Source organism: Carassius auratus, unplaced genomic scaffold (assembly GCF_003368295.1).
Source record: "Carassius auratus strain Wakin unplaced genomic scaffold, ASM336829v1 scaf_tig00214902, whole genome shotgun sequence".
Taxonomy (NCBI): Eukaryota; Metazoa; Chordata; class Actinopteri; order Cypriniformes; family Cyprinidae; genus Carassius; species Carassius auratus.
This window is the reverse complement of record NW_020527851.1, coordinates 155,718-171,670: the sequence shown is the minus strand read 5'-3', so window position 1 is coordinate 171,670 and position 15,953 is coordinate 155,718. Positions and strand designations below refer to the sequence as shown.

The window sequence follows — 15,953 nt, the reverse complement described above, 5'->3', positions numbered from 1 at the left end:
TGTCACTGTAGAAACTGAAATAAACAGAGAAACAGCTCTTTGAAATAAAATGTTTTTAACTGCTTAAAAAACTGTAACAGTTGGAACAATCTATTCATCTTACATGATTAAAGAGAGCTCAAACAAGCTAAAACACACCTTGTCTCTGACTTGTAGGATTGTAATGCCAGTCTTGAACTGGAATGTTTTCAATGACAAGTGTTACATTAATAAGGTACATTATATTTTTATAGTGTTCTCTTATTCAAATCCTCTGTTCCTACATCTATATAGCATCACATGTTGTCTTAGAAGAATGCAAGCCCCATTTGAACTGCAAATAAAAAGCGTTCTCTGCCTCTGACTTTTTGTTTGTATTTTAATATATTTCAAAATAAATTTATTCCTCTGACAGTAAAGCTAAATTTTCAGCAGCCATTACCCCGGTCTCCAGTGTCACATGATCCTTCAGAAATCATTCTGATACGCTGTTTTCAGTCATTTTCATTTTTGTGTGAACTACTGCTTTAATGCAAAAAAAAAAAGTAAAGTAAATCAATAAATTAAAAGTAGTGAATATTTGTCATGGAGTTGTGGGAATGCTTCTTTGAATAATGCACTGAAAGGCTGGTAAAAAAAAAAAAAAATGTAAAATACAAAAAACCTGCAGTCAAGACAACTGCAGTTTTGGGAGAAAATTTGTTTTCAAAGACAGAGCTACAGAAGACTGGCTTAAAGACAACGGGAGTCAGAGTCCAGCTCTCAATCCAACTGAGGGTTCACTTGACAAAGGCTGTCCACCCGTGATCTCCATGCAAACTAACGGAGAATGAAATTGAGTAAAAATTTTAAATTGCAGTAGACACATACAGTAGTTTTTACATATACTAAAGACTGTACTCTACTCTAATCCTCTGTGGTTTGAAGTTGTAAGTCATAAAAATGTCCAAATTTGCATAAATCATACTGACATACATACCTTTGATTTTGAACAGTCATCTCTAACTTTGATATGTAAGCATTCTTGAAATTTTCCTGTATAAATAAGAAAACAGAAACAAGGCAAGAAATGCAAAAATGCTTTCGTATCTTACTTTTTCAGACAGTGGGGTGATCTGGCACTTTGCTTTGCAAAAGGCCTAGGTCCTGCTTTCCTATAGGGGAAAACAAATACACCCTCTCTGTGTAGAACTATATTACCTCCAGCAGAAGGCAGTATATCCACATAATTAATTAATGTTCCGACGAAGTGTAAAACCAGCACCGTTATACCGTTTTGAAACCTCAATATATAATGTAAGTATACTGTAATGTTAATTGTAATGTTATATATAAATAATGTTTGTTGAATGTGCTACCTCTCTGATAGCAAACATTACAGATGATGTGACTGCAATTTGTAAAATTCAGCTGACACATCAAGGACCAGGTGACATGAATTGCAGCAATAGCTGTGTGCTACAACTTCTACAAGTGAACTGTTTACCATATAGCCTCATATGGCGCTAAGATTGGCTTATAATGCCAAAACTGCTGCTATTACCAAATGCCAGTAAATATCGTAAGCACTTGTTATTGCCAGAACCCTTTCTAGGTGGACTGCTCACACGGTTTTGAGACAGAACCTATGTCAGATCACACATATTACTTCATAGCAAACAGATCCATCTTGAGTGGATTAATGCAGTTTAAAGACTTTGAGGGACTAATGATTGACTTAAAAATGTGAATATAAAATAAAAAATAAACTGATTATATGTACATTAAACGAGGGTAAAAAAATAAAGTTGGATGTAGCGTTTGAGCCAAATATACAAAATAATATAAAAAGAAAAGAAATAAAAAAAAATGTCCCTAAGTCTTTTTTACTGCTATCCAGATGTATATCATTCGCGTGTACACTAAATTGCAGGTTTACGCTACTAGTTATCATATAGGGAGACCGGGGATGGTTGTAACACTTTTTTCTTCAGCGCCTAAAATTACCTTTTTCTTTTGGCTACATGTCTAAAACTTCTAGGCAAAGTACCCACATGTTTATACTACAAATGGCAACAATTTAAATGTATTCAACTATATCACAGACTTTGTGAGATGATGACAAATACAAGGTGGTCCTTTGTTACAACCTACCCCACTACTGGGGTAGGTTGTAACACATACTGGGGTAAGTTGTAACAGGTAGACAAAATATACAAAAACTAAGGGTACTCCAAGTGATATGCCACAAAAACAGTTTTATTTTAAATGAATGGCTGCAACAATAAATATGTGTGAATATGGGGAGTGTATGAGCATATTGTGTGTTTTTGTGCATGTGTGCCTTTGTGTGTGTGCATGTCTGTACGTGCACATTCATGTGTGTGTGTGTGTGTGTGTGTGAGTGTGTATGTGCTCTTGTTTTTGTGACATATCAGGACACAACTCTGTATAATGACATGGGTATGACACAGGTATTACAAGGAGAGGGTGACTTATGAGGACATAACCCATGTCCCCATTTTTCAAAACGCTTATATTTTTTGAGAAGGTAAAAATGCACAAAGTTTCCTGTGAGGGTTAGGGTTAGGTGTAGGGTTGGTGAAGGGCCATAGAATATACAGTTTGTACAGTATAAAAACCAATACACCTATGGGATGTCCCCACTTTTCACAAAATGTGTGTGTGTGTGTGTGTGTGTGTGTGTGTGTGTGTGTGTGTGTGTGTGTGTGTGTGTGTGTGTGTGTGTGTGTGTGTGTGTGAGCAAATTAACAGACGTATATCCCCACTCCAGAGAATGAACAAATGAAATGCATTCTTTACCAGTCACAATGGTGACAAGAACAACAACAACAACAAAAAAAATCACTGAAAGTCTGGGGTTCCGCTTCATAAACGAGCCAAACCAATCAGGCCCTGCCATTTTCTTCTCATTTTCTTCTCTGGCTTATGACAAAGACTCCTCCTGCTCCCTGGCGAAGACCTGGTGAGGACTGTAGTATCCTACACGAAGAAGGTCCCTCAATCCCTGGTCTTTCAGTTTATATTTCTGCCAATATCTGTTCAGGTTTACATGGCAGATTCCATGGGATTTTGCCAGTGCCCCAACAGACTTTCCTTTCCTAACTTTCTCTTCTGCTTTTTTTAAAAGACTAGCATCGACTTCAATATCTGTTTTTCCCAACCAAGTTCTAGGCATTCTGTAGTGTTGTTAAAATCACAAAAATGTTCTTGGTTGTATGTAAGGGGATGGTTGTAACACTTTCAAAACACGTGTTACAACCTACCCCTTCACTGTCACCCAATGTTTAACAAGCTGTATTAGCATGGTGCTTTGAAATTGGCAGAAGGTTGATACACCATTCTTTACTAGAGAAACTACAGTTTGACCTGATATAACTCATACAACATTATCTACAACGGTAGAAGTACTAAACAAAATATTATCTTGTTATTTTTTTTTACTTTCTAACCTCAGAATTAGATTTTCTGCTGTAGCTTCAGGAGAGATAGCAACACAGACTGGAAAACCTCCATGTGGGATTGTAAAGGAAGCCTGATGAAACTGAAATTGTCACATGACTCCTATCTTGTCCCTGATTCATGGAATTGGTAGTGTTACAACTCTCCCCGTGTTACAATAAGCAGATTGTCCGATGCTTTTTGAAACGACGTCACGTCACCCAATGGTGTCTGAATAATGGCCCACCACAAAACGTTTCCATTTGTATCCTCACTCATTTGGCGAAACTTCTCCTCACGTTCCTGGTTGCAGTAAAATAAACAGATACAAATAGCACATAATTATCAGAGAGTAAGTAACCTTTGGAAAACATGGACAGATGACATTCGGTCTGGTTCATATTCTGATCCTGGCAAGCTATTAATATGGTGACATTTTGTTGTCAGGCCATCCTGCCTGTGTTTGCTTACCCTTTGGAAATTTTGCTGTCTGCTAATGTATCGCATCTGGTCAATGAGATGTTGCAAGTTGTACTCCATTGCTTTCATAGTGTCCTTTGCCTTCGCAGCATTAGGATCAATGGTATGCTCGCCCATCTGAACATCTAAATGCACTTTCTGTACATAAAGAGAATAGTAAGCTAGCTTATATTTTAAAAATCAACATATGAGGCCTCATTTCACAACTCACCAAACGATCTCCAGCAAACACAGAGAACCTGGTGGAGTTGGACTGCATGCACAAGAAATGTTGACCCGAAGCATGGGAGGTAAAGGTGAATTTTCCATATCTTCCAAAGCGTTTTAACAAGATTACCTGCATATGACAGAATGTATCAGAGGAATTGTTGCATGTGGTTACAGTTAAAAATTTTATTTGAAGAGTTGAATGCTTCAGACCGCATGGTCAGGGTCTCTCACAGTCACAGTCAAACCAAGGTGTTGGATATTGGCCTTCTTATTTTCTTCCCAGTGCTCGAGCAGAAACATGCCTGAAGGGAGAAACCAACAGACAATGATAATGTCCTTATTACAATTTTTTTTACAGTACATTAGGACCAGTGTAGCTACTTTCTATATGCAGTGCACCATTTTACTCCATCACCCACAAAACTGAATTCCCTATACATGTTAAAATCTTGGCATAAAGAGTTAAATGGATCATTCACCACATGAAAATTAAATTTCTGTTATCATTTACTCACCCTCATGTTGTCATTTATTCCAATATTTTAAGAAGTTAAGGAAAGAATTATGCAGGTCTGTATTTTAACTCCACAATATGTAGCTTCCATAAGTATTATATTTCAGTCCCTTTTATTCTAGATGTCATGGTATGATATATTTAATTACTATGAAAAAAATAAAAATGAAAAACAAAAATTACACTACTTTTGTACTACTATTTTGATATAAGCCCCTAAATAGTCTCTGATTTGTGGTTAACAGGCTGTTTTTGTCTTGATAAGAATGGGCCAAATGTATCTAGGACAATTCTCTGGAATTTATTGTGATGTTTGGACCACAAACAAACAAAAGCCCACACATAAAGTCAGCAAAAAAGGTTCTACACATATTAAAAGTAGGATTAAATTTTCAAAATATTTATTAAATCACTTGTTAGTGTGAGCAGAATATAATGAAAAGTGTTTCCGGACCCATTCAGGATCAAACAACAGCACAATTGCTCTTCACTGACCTGACACAAGTGTGTCCTCTGGAATCTCCTCAATGATACACTTTTCCTCCTGTTCCCCTAAATCAAAATACATTGCCGGAACCAAAATTACAAAACTGGCTAGCAGCAGGCATGTCAGCCTCACGTTCATTACTGTAAAGCAATTCATTTTGAGGTAAGAAAGTTACAAGTAACAATAACATGACCTAGTAAAGACTTTTGTGCCCAGCAGGTTTAGTGTGAGAAATCTCCAGCTGCTGTTTGTAGAGTCATGTTTAAACAAGGTTAACAGAAAGCAATGATAAGACTAGGGAGAAACCTAAATACGTTAATAGAAATATTCAACCTATTTATGTCTTGCTTTGTTAATATATATAGTGTAATATATAGTAATTTCAATCCAGCCCAAAACTATTCAGATACTGCGTCACACTTGAAAATGTTGTGCATTAGAAAACAAAATATTAAACCAAATACTGTATTTAACAAAAAGGATTCAAGAGAGGATCAAGACAAAATATTTTGTGACACTTTGTCACCATAGTTTATGTCCAAAATTACTGTGATGAACAACACCAGAATGTGGTTACTTGTGTGAACCCTAGAAATGATTCACTGACTAAAATGTATGGTGGCCGAGAGAACTCAACACGCTGCAACTTAAGAAAAAACATGCAAAAAAAAAAAAAAAAAAAAAAAAAAAAAAAAAAAACACCAGCAAATGAAAAAAACATCTTCATCAGTTTGACAACACAAGTGTTGCAAACAATCACAACACATGCATATTACGGAATGCACTGCAAATCCTCACAACACATATAACGAAACTCACTGCAAATCATCACAACACATGCATATAACGAAACATACTACAAATCATCACAACACATGCATATAACGAAATATGCTGCAAATCCTCACAACACATGAATATAACAAAACACGCTGCAAATCCTTCACAACACATGCAAATTAAGAAACGCTACAAATTCTCACAACACACGGATATAACGAAATGCGCTGCAAATCCGCACAGCACATGCACATTAAGAAACAATTAATAAAGCATTGCAAATTTATTATTATTAACCTTGAAATTATATTTTGCTGAGGATAATAAAGTTAGCCATTTTAAGTAACGTTTTACATTTAATCATGTAATTATTCAGCTTATTTAGGCTAATAATATCCAAAAGATAAAGGAATCAGGCAATAAAAATAAAAAATAAAAAAATAAAAACACCTTTCAGTTCACCAACAACTCCACTGACCAGTAGCCACTGCACGATAAGCAAATCCCAGCCAGGTCCGACACTTTTTGGGGTCTCCTTGAAACATTTCCATTGTGGTCAATGCTATTTGCAGCACATATGTTAATTTGCATGTGTTGTGAGGATTTGCAGCACATTTCGTTAATGCATGTGTTGTGAGGATTTGCAACGTTTCTAAATGTGCATGTGTTGTGAAAGGATTTGCAGCGCATTTTGTTGTATGCATGTGTTGTCAGATTTTGCAGTGCGTTTCGTTATATGCATGTGCTGTGATTTGCAATACTTGTGTTGTCAAACTGATGAAGGTGTTTTTTTTTTTTTTTTTTTTTTTGCTGGTGTTTTTTCAATTTGCGTGTGTTTTCTTAAATTGCATCGTGTTGAGCTCTATCGGCCACCGTAAAAATGCTTATTAGAAGACATTGCAAAAGTGGCTTTGAATAGTGAAATAAGAAAATGCCTGACATTTGATTGGATATTCTTGATATTCACACATTTTAAGTATGACTTACATACCCACATAGATGGACAAATTATATTGCAGTTATTATCTTTTAGAAACGTATAAAAAAATGTAATAGAAGCATTCATTTTCAACAGAAGCATGACAAAGAAATGTGTTTTATTTATTTGTATGTACAACTTTATATACAGTTTTGCAATTAATATATGTATATATATATATATAAAACAATTTATTTTTATTTTATTTTTTTCACCAAAGAGCACCAGACTCCATGAACAGTGCATGAGAACAGTGTGAAACTTACAGCAAACTCAGCCTGTAAACTATTAGAGCAAATATTGCTGTATTTTTACTTTGGGTACGATCTTCTTTTTAACTTGGAATATGTTGCCTAGCCTGTTCATTACCACATTTAAGCTAGTTAACTCACCTACAACATCATAGCTTTAAAATAACCAAGTATTTCCCTTTAAAGTCCCTGTGGATGAGGTATGGATGGTAGATCCTCTTTATATTCGCACACAGTTGTAAGGAATACAGAGCTTCTTTACTTCTAGGAATGGGCAGGCAGCCCCATTGTTTGCAGGATGCATGTGAATATAGCGGGTTCTGTGTTTTACCCCTTTCTTGCCACACTGACCCTTACAAAGACCCCAAGGTGACCAGACAGACACCTCACAGTCCAGAGGGGTATTTATAGAAAAAGAGAAATATAAAATAATCATAAAATCAACTAATCAAAATATTAATGTTTCAGTGCACTCTTTAAAAAAGTGACATTGACAGAGAGAGAGAGAGAGAGATCAGTGGGCAGCCACCTATGGAGAAGTTGAAGGGGTTTGGTGCCTTGCTCAAGGGTCTCACCTCAGTTGTGGTGAGATCTACCGAGACTCAAATCCGCAATCTTTTGGTTACAAGTCTGACTCTCTAACCATTAGGCCTTGACTGCCCCCAAATAGTTATCAGCCCAATTAAATGGGGCTATTGAGGCTGAGAAACTTGATCTCGGGAAAAAAATAACTAGTTTATGTTTTTAGACAAATTGGTGGCAAATTCATATGAATTTGTAATTTTGTGTAGTGTAAAAAAAAAAAAAAAAAAAAAAACAAGAAAGAAAGAAGCATGATCCAAACAGATTGTATTAAAACGTATGTATGACAATTGTACTAATTACAATAATTCTGTCACCAATTTGCCAAAATATTCATTACAAAAAAAAATATTTTGGGCTAAGCATTTATATTATTTGTGAAACATGTATATTTGTGAAGTGTAAACTAAAATGGAAAGTTGCCTAAATTTAATTTGATGTTTTACAGTATGATAAATAAAACTTCTACTTATTACTACTTACTCTGAATTTAAATTAAAACAGCAAAAGTGAATCCTTTACATTTTGCAGAAATAATTGCTTCTCATCTTGAACCTGCCTAGAGATCTCCTACATCACTGATGCTTTCCAGATATCCTGATCTTGTAAAAGGTTGATATCTATCAATATCAATATCTGTTGATATCTATGACTTCTGTACAAGTAGGAAAACAGAAGGAAGGAGTCAAAGCACAAATTTCACTTCTATGCAAACACTTCCTGAGTTCTGAGTGGCAAAAAACTTTTAAAGGGGTTGTACTCCATTATCGTGTTTTGCAGTTTGTTGTGTTGATTACCATGGGTGTATAAACCTTTCTGAAGCCTTTAGGTTCTCTCTATGGATTTGTAGTGTTTCCTTTAAAAATAGAATACATGCATTTAAGATTCAAATTCAAGTATATCATGAATAGATTCTATGCGAGGAGACTACGACAGACCATTACAGTGTTCACATCACAATTCATTTTTACAAAAAATTCCCAATGCTTAATTATGAGGGACCCAACTATCTCATTCCCACTTGGAATCTGATTGGACTGGGTCGGCAGAATGGGTAAGCTGAAGATCTGGTTGTTCTTGATCTTTTTTAGGGAGACTTTGGCTATTGGGGGGAGATGCTTCAGTCTGGGATAGTAGAAGGAGTTTGCAGGGTGACTTGGGAATGATGCGGTTATCAGTTGAGAGAAGACATAAATGTAACAAGATCTGTCTCAAGACCTCCATCCCTGCAGAAAAAAAGGTGGTTAGGTCAACCCGATCTCACGCAATTCATACATTTTTCACAAGGTGGCTTATTCGTACGACCACACTCTTACAAATTCAAGTATTATAAAAATCAAGTATATAAAATCAAGTAAGTATTTTACGAGTTGCACAATTCGTATGAATTTGTACGAATGACCTACACCTAACCCCGCCCCTAAACCTAACCGTCACTGGGGTTAAGACAAATTGTATAAAAACGTACGAGTGAGGTTGTACAAATTCGTACGAATAAGCCACCTCGTAAAATACGTACGAATTGGCCGTGAGATAGCATTGGGTTAGGTGGTCTGGTCTGCTGGTTTTAGGATTAGTTTTGACCAGTGAGAAACTGAAACAGGTTAAACCAGTAAATCACCTTAGGCTGGTTTAAGATTTTTTGTTTGTTTGTTTTCAGGAATTGATTCCAAAAGTAAGCTGACTCTGCTGAAAAAAATGCATCTTATACTTGCTTAAGATTTTCTCCTGGTATCCTCTGGCCTCCAAGTCTGGTCAGGCTGGTCTTATGGAAACATTTCAGTTGGTGCTAAACACTAGCTTGGCCAGACTGGGAGAACAGCTTATACCAAAAAAAAAAAAAAAAAAAAAGACCAGCAAACTAGCTCATTCTGGTCTAAGAAGCATTGTTTCTTGGCTAATATTATGTAACTTGTAGGGTTATCTGCTTTTAGACAGTGATCTTGTCTTGAGGAATAGTCTCAAAGTTTGGTGAAGAAAAGGTGAAACCACTGTCTGTGCCGGCATCGTATGGGTAGAGATCGAGGTTTATGTTTTCTGATCCAGTTATCAGTGTTCTGTTCCACTCTGGTTTTATCCTGCTCATTAGCTATTATGAGTTGCTGGCTGGTTTTCATTTAGAAAGATTTATTATTTACAATTATCTCTTTAATATTTTATATGAAATGCTTGGGAGGCCAGTGAAGATTGCTGGTCTTACTGTAGATGGTCAAAGATGGTCTGTTCTGTATCTCAGTATAGCCAAATCAGAATTAAGTTGGTTGATCTGGTCAGCCTCATGGTGTTTTAGCCTGACCAGCTAACTGAAAACCACCATTTTAGTATCATACAGCTGCATAAAATGCATAAAAATACATCATATGCAGGGCCATGATTTGGTGCTGAAGAAAGGTTTAGGCTTTTCCTTGCTTTAACCTACTGCAGTGTACAGTGTACTTACTAAGGACTGTCTTGTATAGACTTCAAATTCTGTGGTTGCCAGACTGGTTCCTCCAACCACAGCTGTCACTGAAAAGAGGCCATAGACACTTTGGATCCATTCCCCAGCTGCCTCCACTTCCTTTATCAGGGTCCAAGCCTCTCCTCTCTCAGAGAACTCTCTCACCCCATTACTGGAGTTCTCGTCATTTGCCAGATGTGATAGTCTGAGCTGTGAGTTACTCCTATAATGAAAATGATAAAATTATTTTCAAACTGTACTTCTACTTCAGTGCATAACATGCTACTCAAGCAAGCTCTGCCATGTCTTGCTCAGACCCATTGAACAGAGTTTGAGCTATACAATAGCTTATGAGGGGTTGACTTTTTTATAGGAAAATTTGAGGCATTATCTCATTTTGGACAACTCAGATTATTTTACAGTAGTTTTTATATAATTTTGTGATACTCTACAAAACTCTATAAGAAAGTTTTAAATAATTATTTTTATTATCCATATTATCCATTATCCAATAACGATCAGCAAGCAATAAAAAAAATATGCACATTGGCTCATAAGAAATGTTGTTTAAACTTTTTAAAAAGCAATGTTTTTACAGGCAATTATGGTTCCATTAACCTTTGACATCAATGAAAACTTTTCACTGCACTTAAGGTTTTTTTATATATAAAAAAAAAAGTTCTCCAGATTATCAAAATGTTCTTTACACTAAGAAAAAATAGTTCTCTGAAAGGCTTTTGGGAAAGAGCAGCCCACTCACCAATGATGGGGGACCACTGTGCAGGCGGCCTGTACAGAGGGTAGTGTTTGGGGAAGGCAGTCTGAGTCCACTGGCTAGTAAACATCAGTCTATACTTGGCTGTTGACAGGACCATGCACACATGGTCCATGTCAACCGGCATTGCAGGGACTCCACTCAGCAGGGCCAAAGTCACGGTAAACAACTGCAGCCAGCAGTTCACTTTCAAGGATGTCATCTTTTCCATGCTGGTTCTGTGAGGGAACAATAAACCATTTTACCAGGCATGTGGATGCATGCCATAACCAGGTTTGGACACTTTGGACAACTCCTTCCATACTAAACAACTGTATATGACAATGGTAAAACAGGGGAATACATAAACTTCTCTATGAGTGATTTGTTATAACTGTGTAATTCACTGACTAAGAATAAAAGAATGAAGGTCAGTATAACCAAATTCACTCTGTGTTTCCTGGATTCTTACATGAAATAATTAGAAAGATTGGCAATGAAATTGCATGATTTGTTGAAATTGGTGAAGCGATACACAATATAATATTTTATAAATACTTTTTACATCCCTATATAATATTAGCATATATTATTACGTCAATTTATATTATTATTATCCAACTTCATGCACCATGCAAAATATAATTAATTTAGTATGTATACACAGTAGTATGTATTATGCATTTGACATATAAAATACTAGCTTTAAATGCACATGCCCCTAAATAATATTTTAATTGAACATAATTAAGCAGAAGCAATTCAACACTGTACAGTACAATTAAAACATATAGTTAAAGAAAGAACTTACAGGTTTTCATGAGGTTTTCTGCAGAAAAGCTGAGTCGAGGTCACCTGTGTCCAGGCATTCAAAGGAAGACTGCAAGATTACTGTGAGTCTTCCAGCTATTTATGCATTTCCAGCATTCCCCACAGTCTAACAATATCAATACCCTCCTGACCCCTCCCAGAAGTAGTATCAAGCTCTCCACACTCTACATTAAAATTCCATGTATAATTTTCTCTTTGGTTCCGGCAAACGAGTCACCATTGTAATCAAGATTCACAATTTTTTTCCTTCTCCCAACCAAACATGCAGAGAGAAAGCAGCATTATGAAGCTCCTGACGGTTTCGTAGTCAGTTGAGGAAGCAGTATTATAGGGTTGTTTGATTGTGGAAACAGGCTTGAAATGGATCAGCAGTGTGGAAGCACCCAGTAAGCCGAAAGCTAAGAGATCCCGCCTGCAGCAAATAATTGTTTCCACATGCTCACGTTTTGCCTCTCACCCTTCTCAAATTCTCTCCGGTTTCTTGACACTTAATTTGCTGAAAGCTGTTTGAATGTGGTTTTCTGCCGACCAGTTCTTTTCTGAGAGCTTAATTGAAGGGTTTTTAATATTCCTTTTATGTAAATCTGCTTTGAGCCAACTGGATTGCAACATCTAATGTGTTTTATGCCTGTCTAAGTTTAGAGGTCAGTTTATGTCAACCATCCCTCATTGTTAATTTGAATTGACTCACGTCACTCTATTTGGTCACAATGGACTAACTAAAATATGAATGGAAACTAAAGAAAGTGTGTAAAAATGAGCTTGGATAGATCACACAAATTTAAAGGGGTCATATGATGCGATTTCAGTTTTTTTTTCTTTCTCTCTTTGGGGTGTTACAAGCTCTTAGTGTTAAAGTTGCATAGACTAAAGTCTCAAATCCAAAGAGATATACTTTATAAAAGTTAAGAGTCAGTCACGCCGACCTAAAATGCCTCATTTAAACATGCTCCCACATGTCTACATCACAATGTGGGAAGATTTGCATAACAATGCCCAAATGTTCATGCAAAGAAAAAAGGCATAACTTTTATTCTGGCTGTTGTCGCAACCATGTTGCGGAGATGCTGTGTGTTTTGTTGTTAAAGCGAAACTGCTTTGTTTGGCCTTCCAAAACAGGACACAACTAGAAATCAGTATTTACAACACTTTTCCAGAACAGTTTATCCTAAATATTCATATGTGTGCAGTGCATTTTATGGAGGATGAAGCACTTTATGTATTTTAAAGAATTTGTGCGTATTTTACGAGTTGCACAATTGGTATGAATTTGTACGAATGACCTACACCTACACCCCACCCCTAAACCTAACCGACACTGGGGTTTAGACAGTGAGTGAGGTCGTACAAATTTGTACAAATTAGCCACCTCGTAAAATACGTATGAATTGGCATGAGATAGCAAAGTTCCAGAATTTAAAGAGGCAGATAGAAAGATAGATAGATAGATAGTAGGGCTGCTCCGATCACGATCGGCCGATCGTTAATGCGCATCTTGTCAGTAAATCCGGTTCTTTAATCAGCGGTAAATTCAATGAATCTTGGGATCGTTCAGGAGGCAAAGGATCCATCTGTTGAATGCTTTTTCAAAAGGTATAGCCTTTATCGCTGTGATGCATTAGGCCTTCGAATGCAGAAGATTGGGAAACAGCTATACTCAAGAAAGTTGAAGAGTTAGATCTTTATCATGCATATATATTCCCTGTGCATAGCTACAAATGAAATACAGTGCTGTAGGGAGGTAACAACATATTTTTGTATGCCAAAACCCTGAAATGAGCTAGCATTTAGCATCTCCGTTCCATAGCCTGAAGTCAATGTTTTTTTTTTTGTTTTTTTTTTTGTAATCAGTAATATACCCTTCTGATTTCTACTCACATTTTTCCAGCTTTGTTGTGTTTATAAAATATCTTGTCTATGAAGGGCATCTCAAACTTTAGGAAAATGTTTTTAAATAAAGACTGATAAAAAATAAAGTTGTCCGAAGGGCAGTGACATGAAAAACTACTGAATGCACCGTTATCACATGTCAATGAAATGGGTAACTGTCAGAAAGTTTTCCAGGGTTATGAAATTAGAACAGTTTTTGTACTACTGTAAGTGCGCATTCGGCATGTTTCTTTTCTCCGAATAAAAATGATTAAAGATTATAGTTTCCATTCATACCATTCTGGCCATGTTTAATTCTAATATATTATTTCATACCATGATGAATTCAGTATCATAACAATTATAAAAACATTAGCAGCTCAATATGATACATGGATTATTGTAGTAGAAATCAATTCTTTTAGAAGTTTTTTTTTGTGGTTTAATCAGGTAATCCTTCATTTGAGCCAGTACCATTGGTTTGTGTAGTTTTCTACGAATCTGTAACATTTATTATTATTATTATTATTATTATTATTATTATTATTATTATTATTTAATCAGAAAGTGATGTTGCCAGACACTGTAGCTCTGCAAGTTTTTCAGGACAAGGAAGTCTGGAAAAAGTCTGGCTTTAAGAATGTCTATGGCTGACAAATCCAAGCTTCTAGAACAGTTTCAATAGATCCTATAGTTTATTCAAACTATAGCTGCATTGACCTATTGTACCGAATATGAGACAAAATCTTGTCTTGACCTAATTATTCCAAAAAATAAACCTTTGTAGTAAAATTGTGGTTATACACATGGTAATCATAATGCCAAAAATACATGGTTACTACAGTTTTACTATAAAACCATGGTTAATTTTGGTCAGTCAAGCATAGTGATGATATTATCTTGTACATCTTCTTTACTTTTTAAATTTGATATCTGATATTTTCTTGATAAAAATACACTTTCTAATTTAAATACTCCTGGATACAACCACAGTCTGAAAGTGTGCATTGTTTAGTCCTTCATAATTACCTGTTCAAGCAGAGCTAACAGTTTTTGGAGGTGGCTCTCACCGGTGCATTCAAGTTTCAGTAGATATAATTATTCTGCCATCTAATGGTTGAACTGTTCATAAATATCTGAAAACTCTGCTGCTGTAATGCACCTCTCATTACTTCACATAATGCATATAAAACTAGATTTTTACATTCTCTGAAGATAAGGGTTGTGTTTGTACATCCAAAGTTTGCTGACATGATACCAGCTTGTTGTGCAGTTACTGTGATATTCAGAGTGTTTTAACCATTAGGTGGTTGTTAAGTGTTGTTGTTCATTGGCCCAAGTCAAATGCACCTACCTAAAGTCTGTAAGATAAGGTGGAATGTTCACTGAAATCATAGCAGGGCAGAATGGAAAGCTCAGACAGTGTATGTCAGTAAATGGAGATAACACAGTCGATATGCAGGCATGTGTAGGTGGCTTCCCTTTGGTTGTATAGATATGATAAAGATGAGTGGCACTTCATAATTGACTTATATAATGCAGTGGTGGCACATACTGTACAGATATTAATAGTACAATAAATGGAATTTATAAAAGGGCAGCTTTTTCACACAGGACAAATTCTATTTCTAATTTCAGTGTTTTAATATTGTGCAGTGTACTTGTCAGATTGTAACTTCAATGAAGCCACAAACAAACAAATATTTGTTCAGCAATGTTTAAGATTTGAAATGTCTACTAAAATCTCAAATAGATACTATTATTAATATATGTGACAATAATAATCCCAAACTTATAGAAAATAAAAAGATCTATAGATTTGTCTAAGATAAATATACTTTTGAACCAATCTAAGGCATAATAATGATAAAACAGACACACTTGCACACACCCAAAAAGTAATAAATTATCTTCCAATAAAATAACTAAATTAAGTATAATATCAGACATTTAAAAGCCCTATAAATAAATAAAACATGGAAAAGCTAGTGAATGTAATTTCTCACTATAGAAAATTTAGTGAGTCCAGATGCACAGTTTTTTTTTTTTTTTTAGGTTATGGCGTTCAATTTCCCAGTGATATGCATATTCATATTCATTAACTATTGATTAAATAGTTAAAGGGTTATTAAATAGTTCAGAGATTGTAATGGTATTTTATTTGGTTTCTGTGGTTTCTGTGTCCAAGTCTGCTTCTGGAGGACCACTTTAACGCGAAGTTTAGCTTCAACCCAAATTAAACATGCCTGAACCAGCTAACCAAGGTCTTCAGGCAGTTGCATTTAATCAGGCAAGAGCTAAACTCTACAGGATCATGGCCCTTTCGGAACAGGACTGGCCACCTCTGCTATAGATG

At 35.8% G+C, this 15,953-nt stretch overlaps 2 protein-coding genes across 2 annotated transcripts; both read right to left on the bottom strand.

Annotated features, from left to right (window-relative positions):
- Positions 1-3,576: 3,576 nt before the first annotated feature.
- On the bottom strand, positions 3,577-5,624 carry LOC113093167 (transmembrane emp24 domain-containing protein 11-like). The gene is made up of 5 exons (XM_026259029.1): positions 5,120-5,624; positions 4,321-4,412; positions 4,112-4,237; positions 3,892-4,038; positions 3,577-3,723 (listed from the first exon to the last, which is right to left on the bottom strand). Exons 1-5 carry the CDS (start codon positions 5,265-5,267, stop codon positions 3,577-3,579), a joined length of 660 nt encoding a protein of 219 aa, XP_026114814.1. The 5' UTR covers positions 5,268-5,624.
- Positions 5,625-10,182: 4,558 nt separating this feature from the next.
- Positions 10,183-12,124, bottom strand: LOC113093172 (spondin-2-like). Its single transcript, XM_026259032.1, has 3 exons — positions 11,709-12,124; positions 10,904-11,136; positions 10,183-10,366 (listed from the first exon to the last, which is right to left on the bottom strand). The coding sequence occupies exons 2-3, from the start codon at positions 11,127-11,129 to the stop codon at positions 10,305-10,307; spliced, it is 288 nt and encodes a 95-aa protein (XP_026114817.1). The 5' UTR covers positions 11,130-11,136; positions 11,709-12,124; the 3' UTR covers positions 10,183-10,304.
- Positions 12,125-15,953: the final 3,829 nt, after the last annotated feature.

Bases quoted from the DNA above. Each gene is read 5' to 3' on its own strand.
- LOC113093172 (XM_026259032.1), bottom strand. From the start codon at position 11,129: ATGGAAAAGATGACATCCTTGAAAGTGAACTGCTGGCTGCAGTTGTTT. The intron at 10,367-10,903 runs GTGAGTGGGCTG...TTTTCATTATAG, and splicing joins ACAGTGGTCCCCCATCATTG to GAGTAACTCACAGCTCAGAC.
- LOC113093167 (XM_026259029.1), bottom strand. From the start codon at position 5,267: ATGAATTGCTTTACAGTAATGAACGTGAGGCTGACATGCCTGCTGCTA. The intron at 4,238-4,320 runs GTCTGAAGCATT...TGTCATATGCAG, and splicing joins TGAGAGACCCTGACCATGCG to GTAATCTTGTTAAAACGCTT. The intron at 4,039-4,111 runs GTGAGTTGTGAA...CTTTATGTACAG, and splicing joins TGTTTGCTGGAGATCGTTTG to AAAGTGCATTTAGATGTTCA.